Below are 18,554 nucleotides of genomic sequence, written 5' to 3' on the forward strand. Positions count from 1 at the left end.
ATGTTAAAAAGGTTATAAAGGGTTAGAAAATAAACAATGAAATTTTAATATTTATTAAGAACCATTCAATAGTTACAATAAAAATGTTACACTAACGCTTCTTACCTTTGAGTCGCTCAGTCTCCTAAGATGATTATAATCAAGAGGTAAATCTACAGCGCGTCAAGAGGAGACAAAAAAAATCAAGAAACAAGGTCATTAAACTTTTGACGTTTACTGTCAAATGTCGAAAAATGTTTGATATAGTCTGTGACTCAAAAATTACTTATTTTTTTAAATGGAATATATTTTAGATAAAACACTAGGCAAGTAACTCATTCTCCTCTTAAAAAATGCGTACGCGCATGTCTAATGGATACATATATTTTACCTCTAACACTATTTTTACATTACTATAAATGGTTTCTTTTATAAATGTTGTCAATATACTGAACCCGAATGAGTTAAATTATGTTGTTATTGTTTCTTTTACTGACTGAGTAGATTAGTCATCAATTCAAATATCATTAAATGAGATCTCTTATGACAACATTTAGAAATAACGTGACATTCTTCGTCCTAAATGAATTAAGAATTTATGAGAACATTTTTTTGTTACAAATGTAAGTATAAATTGTTTAAAAAATTCGACACGATAGATAACTTACAGACTTGGGATACCTATCTAATGACAATTAAAAAGCTATTTTTATGTATAAAAAGTGCGTATACATAGCAAAGAGAATAACTATCACAATGAAAATAAAATATAAAATAAAACAGATTAAATACGAATAATTGAATGTTTTATTCAATTTAAAATATTTTTTTTAATCTACTTGTGAAAATGTGATAGTTCCTTATTGGAAATTACAACACTATTTTAAACAGACAACCCTACACTTAAAAGATTATTTATAATCTACATAACATTTGAATTTACTTATTAACTGTAAACTGAACTAACAATAAATATGTATGTGGAAATTTAAAACACGCTAATATTATTATTAGGAAATTATTCTATTTTATTTAAAATGAGTGGGAGTTATTCAACTATCAAATAACTATGAATAACTTCTGAATATATAAGACCAGAACACATCGACTGTACACACGTTGGTAGTGGGTTCGATCTCCATTCGAGAAATGCTTATATTTAATAAAGTAACGTTTCCTTAATAATAATCCGAAAATAGAAAATAAATAAGTTATGTTTAGCGATACAGAACAACAAGCGCAGCTACCTACAGATAGGCACAAAATGCACAAACTCTTTATTATCTATGTATTGTATAATAAATTGGCGTAAATAAAGATTATATTAAATACAGTTGACGTTTCTTAGTTTTTAAATTATATATCAAAACTGTTTTAATAATGTCAAAGATTAAACAAAATGTATAATCTTAATTATTATAGATTTTTAAAAATAATTCGAACTCACAGTGGCTATAATTAGAAAGTTTAATTTTAAACGCCTACTTTCTTTTACGTAATATAAACATTACAAAAGAAAATTATTATTATTCTAATGTATGATAAATAGATTATCATTATATTACTTTTCGCCAAAATATGTAAGAAACCTGTTTATTCTAACTTTTGTAACGGCTGCGTCCTATCTAAGTTATTATAGAAGAATTTAGTAAATTAGAATTTTCAAGTTTTGATTTAACGATCAAGTTTGGCTTAAATCATCAAAATTTGTTAAGTAAATTACAGCTTCTTGTACCAAAATAGGTAGTGCTCCCCGTCTTCTACTAGTAGATCGTCTACGCCTGAAATCAGAATACAAATTGGTTGAATTTTAATTTTAGTCCCTATGAGAAAAAAATATTTTAATGGTAGGTATAGCGCCTATCAAAGCGAGGATGGCTTTGTAGACATTGCGGGAATAAACTGGATGATCACATCAAAAAATAGATATTAATGAAAGAGGATGGTCCTCCATCTTCATCCGAACCGTAAACTCAAGAACTTGATAACTAACATAAGCATTAAATAAAATGTAACTCAATAATATTAATAAAAGCTTAATATTAATGCGAACAATAAAAAGAAACATACCGACAGGAGCCACTAACTGGTTGCCAGGAGGGCTGGCGGGGTCAGGTATCTCTGGCAAACGGTACAGCAACCAATAATGGTAACCCATAGGTTCCTCCTTGTGACCAGCCAAAGTATGCACGTAGTGACCATTGGGCCATTCACTGGCTTCAAACTTGAATTTGGGATCCTGTTCCGCTGCCATTTGCATCACATGGTAGAATGAAATGTTTCTGAAATTTGGATCAATATAAGGATGCTATATTTATTTTTAATTTATTTATTTACATACTTTTTCTATTGTGGCACAGTTGGGGAGTCTGCACACACTCTGAGGGTTGTTTATGTTTAGAAAAATATCCCCCTTTTTTCAATATAATTAGGAAAGCGTTAAGGTCCATCACCAAACATGAAATCAACCAAACATCAAACGAGTATTGAGACATTCCGTTCACATTAAGATACTTCCGTTCCCCAATTACCGCCGAATTCTGGAGGAATTGCGCATAAATATGTGTTAAAGAAGAAATACCTAGGGGCGACCATATAAAGAGTATAATTCTCAGTAACATTGGTGCCGAGCCACAGGGTGTATGTGAAGGAGACGTTTCGAGCATCGGAATCATTGCTGGAGTGGCCTGACTGATAGGCTAGCTTGAGGCTACCATCGCCGCCATTGCTGTCTGTAAATATAAAATTTAATGTCGTAAAAGTTGTTTAAGTATAGCATAAGTTCTGTTAGAAAGAATGACTATAACTATTACTATTCCTGATTTAAATTTAACAATTGAAGCTAAGATTTCTTAACTTTTTCTTATCTGCTAAACACATACTAAATAATTACAGACATATTAAATAATTTACCAAGCGGTTCATGTCGACTATCAAACAGCTTATCACTGCAATGCGGAGGTCGCACAGCTGCTAAAGAAGCTGGTGTCAATGCTGCAATGGCTGCAGCTGTTTTAGCCACGTCTCCCCATCCGCCATCTTGCTGTTGACGTTCTAACAGCCACTTTCTGGCAGCTGGTAGACTCCAGTGCTGGTGAGCTCCTGGACCTGTGTCTGTGTCTTCTAGTGCCTGGAATATTTGACGAATAAGGCTTAATTTAGTACTTGCAAGGTTCACCAAAATTTATTTTGGGGACTTCCCCAATTCCCTTCCTAAATCTACTTAGATTTTAAGAACAAAAAATTGAATAATGATTACATATACGAGTCAGTCAACAAAAACTCGTATGTCAGTTTTTTTTAAATGTATCATCTACAATATATATGATTTACTTATTTTCTGTTGTTGTGATAGGATGATAATAAACGCTTTTATGTAGATATGTTAAATTTCCAAACTAATTTTAAATTAACTAAGTATACAAGAATAGAAAATCGTCACAAATTGGAAAACAGATCTTTGACAAAACGAATCATTTAGATAAAAAATAAAACTAAGAGGCTTTCCTCACCTGTATAGCTAAAGCAGTAGTAGTTAAAGAGCCAAAGCTGCCATCGGGATGTTGCTGCCGCGCCAGACCCGCCATCGGTCGTCGGACGAAATGGATCAAACTGCGGTGACGGTGGTCCTGGACGACGCAGCGTAGAGCCAGGATTACCATTGATATGGTGTCTGTAAATAAATATTTTTTTGGTTCCATCATGTATCTCACATATAGAAAGGTAGGTAGAAGGAACGTAGTGTTAATACACTCCGTTGCACCTGCTCTGCCCAATTTTTGAGATGTTTCGTGTTGAATGGCGGAAGTTAGCGCCGTGATTTGTCTTGTTCCCAGAGCGAGTCAAATCAAATCAATACAAAGTTTTATATCTGTTATTGGATCCGAAGCTTGGTAAAAAGCCATTTTTTTACATTATTTAAAAGATTTTATAAAAAATTTCACATTGTTCATCTTAAGTACTTATACCTACTCATTTTCGTTTGTCATTAAACGGAAATTTATTATTTTTAATTTATTAAATTTGCAATAAAGCTTATTGAAAAGTTTCCACTGTAAGGGATTGATATAAGTGAAATCACACGACGATTCACAAGCTTTTATCAAATTATATATTTAATTTAACCTATCCGTCCCATTTGTGCACTATATTCATATTAATATTTATTTTAAGTCAACAGATATTACACAAAAAAATACTTTTTAGCTTGATTTTTTGTGTGTTCCATAGTCCTTTTATCGAGGAAGGCTATAAATATCTCATAGCCTCATCAAGTTACGTATTTCCTTTTGACCAAATAAGCGAAGTTTCAGGTAAAAGCTAGTATCAAATTTAAAACAAAAAGCAACTCACCTAAGCTATGATCGGCAGCAGCGTTAGCAATGTCCAGTAACCGTCTAATATGGCGACGTCTTACATGAGCTGCTGAGGAGCAGGCAGCAAGAGTGGCATATGCGAATTCCAAATCATGAGGAGGTTCACGATGGAGCAACGCTGTTACCAGGTCCCGACCGTGGAAAGATCTAGGGTCTTTGCATAAAGCGCCTAAAGCAAGAGTGTAGGCTGCTAGGCGTCCTAGTGGTGGTGGAGACTCGTGGTGCCTGGAAAGATAGATTTATGTATATAGTTTCGTCTCTTACTAGTGTTAAGACATTCCGTTCCCATTAAGACATTTCTGTTCCCCACTTTCCACATATTTTCGGGGTATTACGCGATGAGTGGCGGAACTAAGTCCTATGTCTATAGGGCTCGTAGAATGGATTTCTACCGCTTCATGATCTTATGCGATAGCCCCCAAGTCTTGCCAGCCTACACGAGACAAAGGTACCCCTTCGAATTCGAATCGACTGATAATACAACTTACAAACACAATAACTTACAAAAAATGTCCATTAGGTGATATGCGTAATGTCTTAACACAAGGTTCCCTCTGTCTACCCTGCTATATACTGGATACAGCGTGAATTACGCTAGAATTAGCTACGTTGTACGTACGTATATCAGAATATGTTATAATAAAAAAAATGTAAATTATCTACAATAACTATTAAAAAAATCTATCGAGAATAAAATAGATATCCATAGACTAGTTTCTATTACAAGCATAATATTTAAAAACACACATTCCATTTTATTACAAAGTCGGTTACTTAATTAAAGTTACAATCTCACTTGGACATCATGAGCAGTATTTCTATCTCCATCTGTTTCGCCGACAGCTGCATTTCCAGGCCTTGTTGTTCTATTTCCTTGCCAGTGTTGTTTGCTAACTGGAAAAGGAAAAATTACATTATCGATTGTTGTTTGTTGATTTTGTTGTTTTTTTAAAAAATTGTTTTAAATGAGAGTGAAAGATTTTTTTTTGGTAAAAAAATAATTCAATTATATTTACTTTGTGCTCTATTTTATGTTTGATAACGTGAATTTACAGCAAAAGTATTTTTTACAGCTTAAAGCTGTACATCGCGTACGTAACAGAGTAGGCAGAGGGTGCCTAGTGTTAAAACACTCCGCTCCCCACTTTCTGCCGAATACGGCAATACGTGTTGAGTGGCGAACCTCAACACCGCGCTTTGGCTTGACACCAGGGCGAAGAAATGAAAAAAATAAATATTTCATTTCCTTGTGTGGAAATCGAACCCACAACCTGTCGCATTAACAGTCACACTTATAATAAATAGTCAATACATCATCTAATATATCTTACTTGTAAAGTGAGCATAACATGATGAGTATCATTCCCCCATCCCCAATCAGGTTGTCGATGTTGCAAAAGATATGATAATGCTTTTTGTATAGCTTGGCCCTCGTTCAGGGTCTCAGTTTCCCAAGCCACAGTGGTGGGAGCCACGGTGGTGGTCGGTGGTTTGGTGCTCGATGGTACAATTGGGGATTCAGTTTCTGTAAAAAAAAGTATAGTGAAGTGCTCGAAATGTGGGGCTTGCAAATATGTGTATAAAACTAAATATAATTTGGATTAAGAGTTTTATTTTACGTTTTCATAGATACCTATTTAATATTTATTTATATAGACACTTGTTTTTTATTTTAATACTATGACACTATGACTATGACACTACGAGAACGGAGTGTCTTAACACTAGGTTCTTAGGTTCCCTCTCCGTTCTCGTAAATATATTTTTTTAAATTTGTATTTTTACTAGGTTGTTCTTCATAAACTTACCAGTTTGACCATTGACAGCCGCGACGACGACCAGCAAGGCCCACAGCGTGAGTGAAGCTAGATGAACCCTGCACATGGTGACTAAAACAAAAAATATTATATTAATTTGACATTCTTATACATTACTACTCAAAATGGTGAATTTTAGGGTTCCTCAAAAGGAAAAACGGAACCCTCACAGGATCACTTTGTTATCCATCTCTCCGTCTGTCATTTATCTAGAGATCGCGTGGCATGGCGTATGAAGCTGAGATATCCAATATTCAGGTCTATAATTTCCTGAAGCACAGAAAAAAAAGCTACGAACATTTATGCATCGATTGTGTTGCACTTTGTATGGAATTTGCTGGATAATGAAAACTATAGCTAGGGTAATAGTACTTCCCGTGGACCTACAATCATGAAATTTGGCAAAAAGAACTTACAATAAAAGTGAAGAAAATAAATCCAAAAAAATGTGAAAATTTATAGATATTGCATATAAAAAATCATTACAAACTTATATTTGTAGTTTACGTAAACGTTAGTTCTTATAAGTTGTGCTTCCCTATGACTTATAATCCTAAAATTGACACGGTTAAGACGGTGGGCAAGTCCGACTCGCACTTAACCCGTTTTTTTTAGTACTCTGAATTTGTTTTTTTTTAGTGCATTTTCATTTCCCACACATTGCGAAGTAGATTGCGATGCAATGTGTGTGTAAAATCTTAAAGGTTCGTTCTTCAGGCCATGGCCAGGTAAACGCGACGGTTTTTGGTTCGATTCTCCTCAAGAAATTGAACTATTTAATATTCTCATTTTACCCCTCTAGTAACAAGAAAAACATCCTATCTAGAACAGTTCCATTAGAAAACTCCCACAAATCTTCCTTCTGTATCATTAAGAGGGAACGTTTACGTAAAACCCTATAATTCTTGCAGGTGAAGAAATGTCTATTGAATATTTATACGTCTCTAAATATGCATGAGCACGTCGTCTGTCCTTGTTCTCAAAGGCTGGAGTAAGCGGCGCTTAATATGGTAAAATAAAGGCGGTCTACTCACCATGGCCCACCCTTATTCCTTTTCTGTCTGTTAAATTGAATGAAAATATATGGTTATCCTACTTTGCTAGTAATAAATGTGAAAGTTTGTGAGGGTGTATCGTTGTTAGTTACTCTTTCACGCAAAAACTGCTGAAATTATTTAGATGAAACTTTACATTAATATAGCTTAGACTTCAGAATTGTTTATGTGGCTACAATTTACATAAAGATTTTTGTATAATTTAGCAATAACATCAGAATAATTTAAGCGGGCGAAGCCGTAGATGCGTCGCGTCTTGTTAAATTATGTATTTATAGATAGTAAATATCTTTTCTGACTTAACTTCTTGAATTGATACAATAAATCAACTATATATCGTCCAATACCAATATTAAACCAAGCAATTGTCTAAGATTTACACTCCACTAGGTCGCTCGTAGGTAATTCTGTAAATCCATCATGACCTGTCAGTACTGTAAGCTGAGTATATGTAGTCAAGTATATATATGGGTTTAATTTCTCGATTTGGAAGTAACAATTATAGAGTGAAATATATTGTTATAAATGTTAAAAAAATCTTTTTGTATTTAATTTTGTTTAGTTTGGTTTAATGGACAAGAAATTGCGGGAGTTAAGAATCTAATTTGGATTTAAATAACAAAGAAAGAGGTGCCATTTGTGCATTGAGAAAAAAGGTGGAGATTTAGAAAATTAAAAAAAAAAACTAAGAAACACGCTTTTTAACAAAAACTGCTACATAATGTACTAGGAGTTGTAAATTATAGCCTCTGAAGGGTTCCAGGTTCTGGTTCCTTCATCAGACCAGCTCAGAGCTCATAGTTAGGTAGTAGTAGCTTAGATTAATAATATATACAATATTATTGTATTGTCACCTAATTTACTTACTCGTATAAGTATCTATCTTATCTTCGCCAAGTTTTATAAAATACTTAATAATTATTACAAGCCGATCAAAATCAGTTTCTAGATTTTATTTTAGCGAGCTTAAATAAAAGCTTGTTTTTAAAAAGTTCTTTTTACTTTTATTCTTTGGAGTTATTTAGACGACAAAGCACGGCGTTAAGTTACAGCATATTTCCATGCCTGTACAGATAATTCAAATAATTAACCAAAATACATCTAAAAATCATATTTCATAGTCAACCATTTAACTTATTGATATTTTTCAGCTAAAGTGTGATTATTTCGCGACTTCATTTATATCTCGATGTTAAGTCGCTTTGTGAAGACAATTTATTTGTTCGCGCAACGATCCGTGTGTGACCTCACTTGTGATTGATGACACTCATCGGATTAATGCCTTTATTTTCCTTTTTCTTTTCTTTTCTTATCTTATCTTTAAACTTGTTTGATTTTAAAGGTTATATATGTTATTTTTTTTATGCAATTTGTTTTAGCCATCATGGCGCAGTAGCCTCCAGACTGTAAAGAAGATAAGCGACTGTGACTGTCGTAGCTTCGATTCTCATTTGGGAGAATTTATTATATTCGTTACCTCGCTCTGGTATCAGGACAAATAAAATTGAGCGGAAAGTGGAGAAATGGAATATTACAACACTAGATTTCTTCTATCTACCCTGCGGGTATAGCATAAGCATAGAAAAAAAGTCAGACAGGTCACAAAAATAGTAATAATGTTATATTTTTAATGTTTATAAAATTATTCTTTATATTTTGAAGTGCTTTTGATAAATTATTTTAAGTATAACATTTTATTTTATTACCGTCAACATTAAAATAAAAATACAAATAGAAAAATAAATAAAACCAAAAACGTACACGCATTTACAAATCAAATCGAAACGACCAATTTAAACGACCAAAATACCATTAAGCTGTTTCAAGATTAATCATTTCAAGCAATTTGCCAAATACCCAAATTTAATATCCACATTAAAAAAAATTGGCCAATTTAAAACGAATCTACATCAAAGACAATTTGGGGGTTCCCCGGGTGGAGGTAATTTTCCGTCTAGTGCTCTAATTGGAGGTGCCTTACTTCATTACTGACTGCAAACATCGTTAAGTTCTACCTTAGTTAGGCTGAGCTACGGTGTTTGCCAAATATGTTGCAGTTAGCCATTATAGTTGTTTGTCCTAATAAAGTTTAAAATATTATAGCGTCAATATTATGCTGTGATACATATTATATATAGAGTCTAACTCTCCACTCTCCGCTGGAATCTGAAGGCGTTGTGTGTTGAGTGGACGAACTCAACGCCTCGAACTCGTTATCTGGTAACGAGATAAAGTGAGGTGTTGGCAATAAAATATTCAATATTTTATTTCCCCGAGTGGGAATCGAAACTACAACCGTCGTGTTCATAATCACATGCTACTTATTGCCTTTGCGCCATGATGGGGTCCATTATTATTAATTTTAATGCTCAAATATTCCTAAGAACTATTCATATCCCACCCACTTCCACAGGTTGCCTGGAAGAAATCTCTTAAAGAGATAAGTCCACCGAGGCTAACTTTTTCTCTGTTAAATGTTTTTTTTCAATGTTGAATGCAATAAATAATATTATATATATATTTACTTAATAATATTAACTATTAAATTAGTACAATTTCAATGAAGTCAGCACTATAAGTTGTTTAGAACTAAATGGCTTTATATTGTGCTTTAGAATACAATACCTCTAGAAGTCTAGAACATTTTAGTTATTATTAGTGTTAGCTCGTTGTAAAGTTCGTCTCAATTTATAAACTTAGTGAATTGTTCGCTTCATTTTGCATTCTGTTAGTTGTGCTGTACTGTAAGTTGTATAATAGAATAGTAATATATATATTTTAAGCAATTCGTGTTGAGTGGCGGAACTTAACGCCGGGTTGTACCTCGTTGCTAGAAGGAACTTCAAGTGGGAATCGAACCCATAACAGTCAAGTTCACACTCTTGTTCTTCTATGCCACGATAGCTTCAAGAATCAATTTGGACAAAAATTGTTCCAAATAAATGAATTATGCTATGAATGTCTATTACAATATATTTCTGCTTTGGATATTTAAGTAATAAATTTTGCTAGTAACTTCTTAATCATTTCGTTGTAAGCTATATTATTAAGAACCGCAGTTTGACGGAGCCTTTAGGAAACAATTTAGCTTGCTAATAGCATTTCTGGTTTTAATTTACTCGTATAGATTTTCGTCGTATGAACGATAATTATAATTTTCATAGTGGTAAAGAACTTACACAGTTTTTGCGATTATTAAACACTATACATTCTTTTTCTTCTCAGTAAATAGCTGGGTAGGCAAAGGGAACATGGGAACCTAGTGTTAAGATACTCCTTTTCCATTAAATCTGTTCTCCATTTTCCACTCAACGCCACGCGTTGCCTACCAGAGCGAAGACAAATGAAAATATTAAATATTTCATATCCTCAAGCGGAAATCGAACTCACAACCTGTCGTTTTGCGCCACAACTGGCCTAACATTCATTTCTTTTACATTTTTTAAATGAAATCTTGCATAAACGTAAACAAAATTAGCTGGCGACGCGTGAAATTTTGTACCGCCGTCGCCTTTGCCTTTGGTAATTTTCCGTCTGTTGCACTAATTGAAAGGCGCGCTGCCGACTGTAAATATTCTTTAAATTACGTTCAATGTTAAATAAACATGTTTTTTTTAAACGTTGTCATACATTTTTACTATCTTCTTTTTCTTTTATTTACGGGAGTCTTATCTCATATAGATATAACAGCCTGAATGCCACCTTATAAACTTTTAGTTTCTTTTTTCACACAAAAAGAACTTATTGACAAGTGTTTTTTAATATATTTCTTACATTCTTATGTGAAGTTATTCCATTAGGAACAGTGCTTAGACTCTATTAGAGACTCTAATGAGCCCAAACTCGACTCCAAGGTTCCATCACCCAATTCCAATACCATCATCAGACCAGCCATCCCCTATTATACCACCCACAACCATGGAAGGCAAAATTTGATTCATATATAAATTATTCATGAGATATTATAATACACATAGCAAAATCTTACCTCATATGTTCCTTTGATATCAGATCCTACAAACAGAATGATCTAATCGGGGTTAAGAAGGGCTCGTTGAAGTGCTGTAAGATGAGTGTAATATATGGACCGTTTATTTTGAAAGTGGTGTAAGTCCATTTTTGAGAAAAATGAGCTATCACGTAATTCATGCTTAATTTAATGTAATTTTTTATATATAATTAGTCCGTGTTTAATTTCTCAAAAAAGCCTTTGAACAACTTAAAATCGGTCGGTAAATGAAATTGCATAATCATCGACATACTAACCTTTAATTTTCTCGAAACAAAAGAAAATGGACTTACACCACTCTCAAAATAAACGATCCATATATAATAGGCTTTCGGTATCGATTTTCAACAAAACTTAGGAACTAATAATTGTTTTTTTAGCTTCCTGCTATATTCGCACTTAGCAAGGTAGGCAGTGGGAACCTGGGAACCTAGTGTTAAAACACGATCAGACTAAGAGTCGTCGTTTCTCGGTTCCCGGCGGCAATTAAGAAAATTAAAACATTAAATGTAATTATGATAATTGATTCTTGAATTATCATAATTAGTTTAACCATACCATTACTATGTAATTGAGTTTAAGTTTTGGATTACATGCGGCTTCGCCCTTTAAAGCTGATTATTATCTAAAATTTAATCAAGGTATATAAAAATGTTAATAGTGTCAGGATATTTGTTATAGATAATCAAATTATATATTATATGCTTGTTAGCGTTAAGCCCGCCTATTGTACATTTTTTTTTATTTTTTTTTTGTGCAATAAAGAATATAAATAAATAAATAAATTAGCTTCACACCGCACACAGCAGGGAACCTTGTGTTAAGACACTCCGTTCTCCTCTTTCCGCTGAATTCTAGAAGCATCGCGTATTAAGTGGCGGAACTCAACGCTGCGCTTTGCCTTGACACTAGAACGAAGAAATGGAAATATAAATTTAAATAAATATTTCATCTCCTCGAATGGGGATCGAACCCACAACCAGTCGATTTTACAGTCACACTTTGTACAGGCCTTACGTCTGGCCTCAATTTATTATAGATCAAACTCATATATATTTTCGTATTTAAAATGTATTTCCATACTTATTTTTCAGTTACCCCTAGCGGGGTTCCTGGCAAGGATGGAGCGCCATTACCATGATACTGGTTATTTTAAACATCTTTCGTAGTGCAATTGTTACAATAAGTATTAAGAAAATAATGTTATATTGCCTTAACACTAGTGAGTGTTTTAACACTAGGTTCTCTCTGCCTACCCTGCTGTGTGCGGAATATAGCGAGAAGCTAATTAATTACTTTATTTTTTAATAAGAATCTAGGAACATTGTTGTCCATACTAGGATAGGAATATAAATTGAACCCAATACAGAATGGCCCTTTGTATTCACTAGACGATATTGAATCAATAGAAAACTTTCCAATGAACTGCCATATGAAATAAAAATAGAGCTTTTCAGTTTTTGGTTTGACTATCACGCCTTTACAAGCCAAAAGCTTTTTTTTATATTCTCTAGTTTTATTTTATAACGTGATTTATTACTATGAATTTAGAAAACTGATTGAGGCTAGTCGTGGAGCATAGGCACAAATGCCAGGTTGTGAGTTCGATTCCCACTCGAGGAAAATGGAAAGTTTAATATTTTCATTATCCGCTATGTTAACGAGGCACAGCGCGGCCTTGAGCTCGGCCACCCAACATGCAATAATTCGAAAATTTGACAAAAAGTGGGGAACGGTGTGGAGTGGATGGGCAGAGTATTTTAATACTTGGTTTTCCAGGTTCAATCCACATCAACAATGCTGCTAGCGACGACTAGTACTTTACATAAACATTCTTCCACTAAAAATCGAATCCACAACCACGTCTCACACAGCCTCTATAAAGCCTTACAAAACAAAAACCATCTTAAATTTCCCACTTCACTTCCAATTTGGCAGGCAATTGGTTCCCAACGAGATCCATTACCTCAAATATCTTGAATGTACCACTCTTGTTATATATGTAAATTTGTTTATCGACACGTGTTAGGTTATGTAAAATATGTATTAGAGTGTTGGCTTGGCTTTGAAATGTAGGGTAGATTTACATTTTTATCATAGAGTAGAGCCCCTACCACTAGATTTTATAGTTGCCTTATCAGGAGGAAAATTGGATTTTGACGTTTTTTTTGTTTTTTTTCTTCATTTTCACGCTGTATCTTTCCGCAGAATTTTCGACACACGAATTTTTGTCTTGTTCTTAGAGTGAAGAAATGAAAATATTTAACATTTCATTCTATTGAAGACCATATTTGAAAGTGTTATTTACATATACTACTCGTAAGACTATGAGATGGAGATATTTAAGGCTGTTATGGCGAAGTAGTACAGCAGTGAGTGTTTACGCACTCGAGAGAATGAATTATTTTTAAATCCTAACTCTGGTACGCGGAGTGTCTTAGCACTAGATACTTTCTGCCTATTTCTTGAAATCTTATTTAAATTTATTTTTCATATCATCCGGGTGAAATGAATAACCAAAAAGGTTAAACCAACCAACCAAAATTTTTATTATTTTTGTCCTTTTCAGGTGCTAACAACAAAACTTGTAAGTAAAATAAGCGAGTTAATTTTTTTTTGCGTACGAATTCTTAAAGGAAATCGGAGCGAGAGAACGTAAATAATTAATTCCACCGAATGAAAATCGAATGGAACCCCACATCTATCGCGATTACGGCCCGATACTGTGCTAGCCCAGTCTAATTAAACATTAATTAAATAAAAGTGAGTATGACGCGAGTATCAAATAGTATTCAAAAAGCTAAAGTTTAATACGTATGTAGGAATATCTTCATCCCGAGGGAAATGAACGTAGAATATCGACGGATGACCTTTCCGCACAATTTAGCGGCCATATTGGTTGATCAGTCACGTTCAAAATGCTTTAATGCTTATATAGGATTTACTTTTAGCATATGTTAGGTTTTTTTTTAAGAGAGTTACCAGTTACCAGAGCAAGGGAATGAAAATATTAAATAATTCATTTCTTCGAATGGGAATCGAACCAACAACCTATCGTTTTTACAGCCAGCTTGTGCCATGACAGGCCTTTTAATATATCTTTTTATTTTATGTCAAGGATTAACAAAATTGTGTTTTAGGTCTGTTATGAACTAAATTTCTGAGATGTTATTTCCAAGTCACCTTGGGAATAACGTGACCGTCTCCACTTTGTTTCAAGCTCGAAATAATTTTAATATTCTTGAATAAAATAAAAAAAAATCTAAGAAAAACAGGAGTGCTAATCTCATTGAATTTTATTAGTCATTTATTATCATCAGATTAGAAGTTTTTTTGTAAGTTGGCTGTAGATTTCAAATTTAACTATTAAGTTACAAAGCATTTTTTTCTATAAACTTAAAAGTAATTTCTTAAAAATATTTAAAGCTTTAAGAGAATATCTTGTGAGATTTAATTTTATTATGTAAATGAACAAGACGACATTGTTGAATACAGGCCGTCGAAGCTTTACAGCGTCTGGCTGGAAACACGATGGTTGTAGATTCATATCCCACTCGGGGGATTTAATTATGTTCGTTTCCTCGTTCTAGTAACAAGACAAAGCTCTACTACATATTTCTACTCGACCGAAATATATAGCAGGATATGTAGAGGTTATATTATGCATATAACTAAAAAAATTATAGTTTTATAAGTTACTAGCGGCCCGCCCGAGGCTTCGCCTGCGTGAATTACGTTATTTTCTGCCTCCATGAGTACCTACGTCGTATAAGTGATTTCCATGCAAAATTTGAGACTCCTAGCATTTGTAGTAACGAAGTTTCATACAAACTTTCAACCCCAAAAAAAACCCCTTAAAAGTCGAATATTGCAAATTCCCGTCTTAGCGAGCACCTACGTCCTATAAATAACCTCCGTGCAAAATTTGAAACTTCTAGCTCTGGTAATTTTTGAGATTTCGTGATGAGTGAGTGACCTTTTGATTTTATATATATAGATATGTTATTATATCAAAGAAGAAAAGAGTTCCTAGGTTCCCTCTGTCTACCCCTTAATAATGTCTGATATAAAATAGAATCATAAATGTGTTTTCAGCCTAAGTACGATGAGGTTTAAAATGATAAAAATATATATTTTTTATAATGAGATGCATGTTTCAAGTGCGTGCTTGAAAATTTTAATTTGTTCGGAACTAAGTTATATATGGTACGGTATGCGAGTGTTGAATTAACGGAGGAAAGGTTCCGTATTAAATTTATTTAAATATAAATATTTTTCATCATAGTTTCATGGAAGTGTTGTAAAACTGGGTTCCAAGGTCCCCTTTTCCTACACTGTTATGTGCGGGATACAGTGTAAAAATACAGTTAAAAAATATAATCAATAACATCTCTCTGTCCATCTCGATAATTGTGGAGAACGAGAATAAAAAAAAGTACTCCTTTGAAATTAAGGTTTTTGCAAAGGACAGACACTCGTACAGACGATTTAATTTATCCTAAAAAAGCATCACGCATTCTCTCGTAAAGAAGGAGAGATCAAATTAAATCTAATGTTAAGACATTCCGTTCCTCATGCACCCAATTTTTGAGACAATAGAATATTTGTACATAGAATTGATTGATTTAGATTTATTGTACGGAACCCTAATATATACACGAATTGAGTGTTACTTTAAACTTGTTCAGATTTACCCGTATGAATACTGTAGATCCTTGTATTTAAGAATTTGTTAAAAAATGGTAACATTTTCTATTTACATATTTCATCGAGCATGTTAAGCGAATATGAATCTATGGTAAAAATATATATCCAATAGCAAAGCTGGGTAGACAGAGGTAATTTTTGTCAAGTTAACCCTATTTTCTGGCCAATTTTCGAGATATTGCATGTTGAGTATCTGTATCTAACGAGGCAAACCTTGGTGGTTGACATCCGCTAGATTCCTAGGTTCCCTCTCTCTACCCTGCTTTGTGCGTGAAGCTAAAAAAAAATCTCAGACGAAGCCGCGGATAGGTTGCTAGTTTCACAAAATCGTTTCAATAAACAAAGCCCAAAAAAAGAACGATCTGGTAGGGAAAATAAGTTAAATGAAACCGTGACACCAACTCTCCCCTGGGGGCAGCTACAGTGTGCCTTATTATTATTATGTTAAATGTTTATTGAAAAAGATACTGTAATATCATTTAATACTACAAGCCATGAAATAAACTTTTTCTGATAAATAAATAATGTGAAAGTCATATAATAGCTTTGTAGATAATTTGGCTAAAATAGTAAAAAGTTAGATGACTAATTTATTTTTATAGGTTCCGACGAGCCAGTAATCTTAACTTGTAATTATTAACTCAACGATTATAGGTTGAACTCTCACTCGAGGAAGAGGAGTTTAGTTCCTGGAGTAAGAACATTACATTACATTTGTACGGATTTCTTTATTTCTCCATCAGCCTATCCCTAGCATTAATCTTTTTATTTTCTAGTTACTGCAGTTTCAGCGGCGTATAGGAGAATATAGATTAATAATAATAATTGAAGGAACGAGTTACGTCCATGACATCGTTTCAATTATGTATTACTAATTGCTCAGCGCCCCGGGGGCTAGCTCGGTACTCAAATACCGTGTCAGATGAATAACGAGGTTATGTCAGACGTGGGGCCAATTATGGTTCGGAAGACTGGTTCTTGTGGTGGATGAGGATTTTGATATGCTTAGGGCTGAGATATAAGGATATTTTGTACTTATCTTCGCGTTAGATCGCTTCGCTTATCGATTCCTTCGATCAGTGTCTTGTTTTTTTATTGTGTATTAATACAGCACTATATGTGGGAGGACTATAATTATGTGTGGACTATGTGTCCATTTTATTTATTTTTTTCCATTTTACATTGCTATAAAAATTCTACAAAAATATAATTGGAAAGGCAGGCAGGGAAGTTTTTCAGTCAAGGCTTGGCCATATCAACCCTAATGACCACGTTTGACCACCATCAGGCCTAATAATATAAGTGTTGATATGGTCTAGGATGATCCTCGGCAACCTTTAAGTAAGTCTCATCATAATTTTTCATAGGCATGTGACAAATAGACCGCATCGATGTCGATTTAAATTCAATTTACATTTTTTTTTTCCCTAGCCTACACCATCCCATTGTTGGGCAAAGGCCTCTCTCCACTTCTTCCATTCCGGTCTATTTAGGGCTATTGAGCACCAATCAGGCCTATAATAGTCCAGCTCGTCCCGCCATCTCTGTTTTGGTCTGCCGATTCTCCTTTTAGAGCTTGGAATCCATCTGGTAGATGATTTCGCCCAAGACTCTTCAGGCATATAATTTACATATCAAAGTATTTTAATTTATTTTTAAACAACATTCTAAAATCTAAATGAAAGATATCTGTGTTCATTTAAAGCCGGACATTGTTGATAACCGGCACACGTTCAATCTGTACGGTTAGTTGCTCCCAGGTGAGTGGTTGCCAATTGATAAATGGATAACCAATACTAATCCTATAGCACTGTAGCGAATACTATTCTCTACATACATACAAATAACTTGAAACTTTAATTAAAAAGAGTTTTTTTTCACATAATTTCAAATTGAATTAATAATAATGTATGAAATCCTTAAATGAGTATAAGTTTTCGGGTAACACGCCCAAACTCTATGGGTAATTCTTGAAAAGCAACCGCAATATTGTCTAATATAGGTAAATACATATTATATTACTATAAAATGCTGCGTTTGGTTACGCCAGCCGCTGCCAAGACCGAGAGCCTGGTTTCTGGAGACGGTAATGCTGAATGACGGTAAGGTCTTCGAATTGCGGCCCCGTCTCGACTAAAGGAGTATAGGCCGCCTTCCAACCAGGCCGCCTTCCAACCAGGTGGACGGACGACCTTAAGAAGACAGCGGGAATCCGCTGGATTCAAAGGGCGCAGGACCACAGAAGTGGCGAGAATTAGGGGAGGCCTATATCCACCAGTGGACGTTGAAAGGCTGATGGATGGAAGTAATAAACCTTGATGCACTGTGGAATGGTGGAACTCAACGCCGCGCTGTGCCTCAACACCAAAGATTTTATCGTTATTTTACAAAATATCGTAGGATACTCTAAAGGAAATTTTCGCTAAACCAAATAGTCACTGCTAAGCTAATAAAGATTACAGAGATAACATGCCAGTACATACATACATACAATATATCTCTAATATAAGTCCCCAGAGCGTTGTTTATCAGATAATTTCCCACACGCCCTCTAGTTTCCACAGACATGTTTTAACTTGTCTCAGCTCGACTTTAGTCAATGTCGTGCACA

At 34.1% G+C, this 18,554-nt stretch overlaps 1 protein-coding gene across 2 annotated transcripts in view; it reads right to left on the reverse strand.

The window, feature by feature from the left end:
* Window positions 1-37: 37 nt before the first annotated feature.
* Window positions 38-18,554, reverse strand: part of LOC146540299 (uncharacterized protein CG3556) — a 67,613-nt gene continuing 49,096 nt past the window's right edge. For both annotated transcript variants that reach the window (XM_085198635.1, XM_085198643.1), the window contains 9 exons: window positions 6,164-6,244; window positions 5,687-5,880; window positions 5,152-5,249; window positions 4,333-4,580; window positions 3,492-3,652; window positions 2,893-3,109; window positions 2,561-2,711; window positions 2,050-2,261; window positions 38-1,760 (listed from right to left, as the gene is read on the reverse strand). In XM_085198635.1, the coding sequence (XP_085054761.1) occupies window positions 1,699-1,760; window positions 2,050-2,261; window positions 2,561-2,711; window positions 2,893-3,109; window positions 3,492-3,652; window positions 4,333-4,580; window positions 5,152-5,249; window positions 5,687-5,880; window positions 6,164-6,239 (1,419 nt within the window). In that variant the 5' untranslated portion in view covers window positions 6,240-6,244 and the 3' untranslated portion in view covers window positions 38-1,698. The remainder of the gene's footprint in view (window positions 1,761-2,049; window positions 2,262-2,560; window positions 2,712-2,892; window positions 3,110-3,491; window positions 3,653-4,332; window positions 4,581-5,151; window positions 5,250-5,686; window positions 5,881-6,163; window positions 6,245-18,554) is intronic.

This window comes from Heliconius melpomene, chromosome 2, assembly GCF_056956725.1.
Source record: "Heliconius melpomene rosina isolate 202511_hmr_F chromosome 2, ASM5695672v1, whole genome shotgun sequence".
Classification (NCBI taxonomy): Eukaryota; Metazoa; Arthropoda; class Insecta; order Lepidoptera; family Nymphalidae; genus Heliconius; species Heliconius melpomene.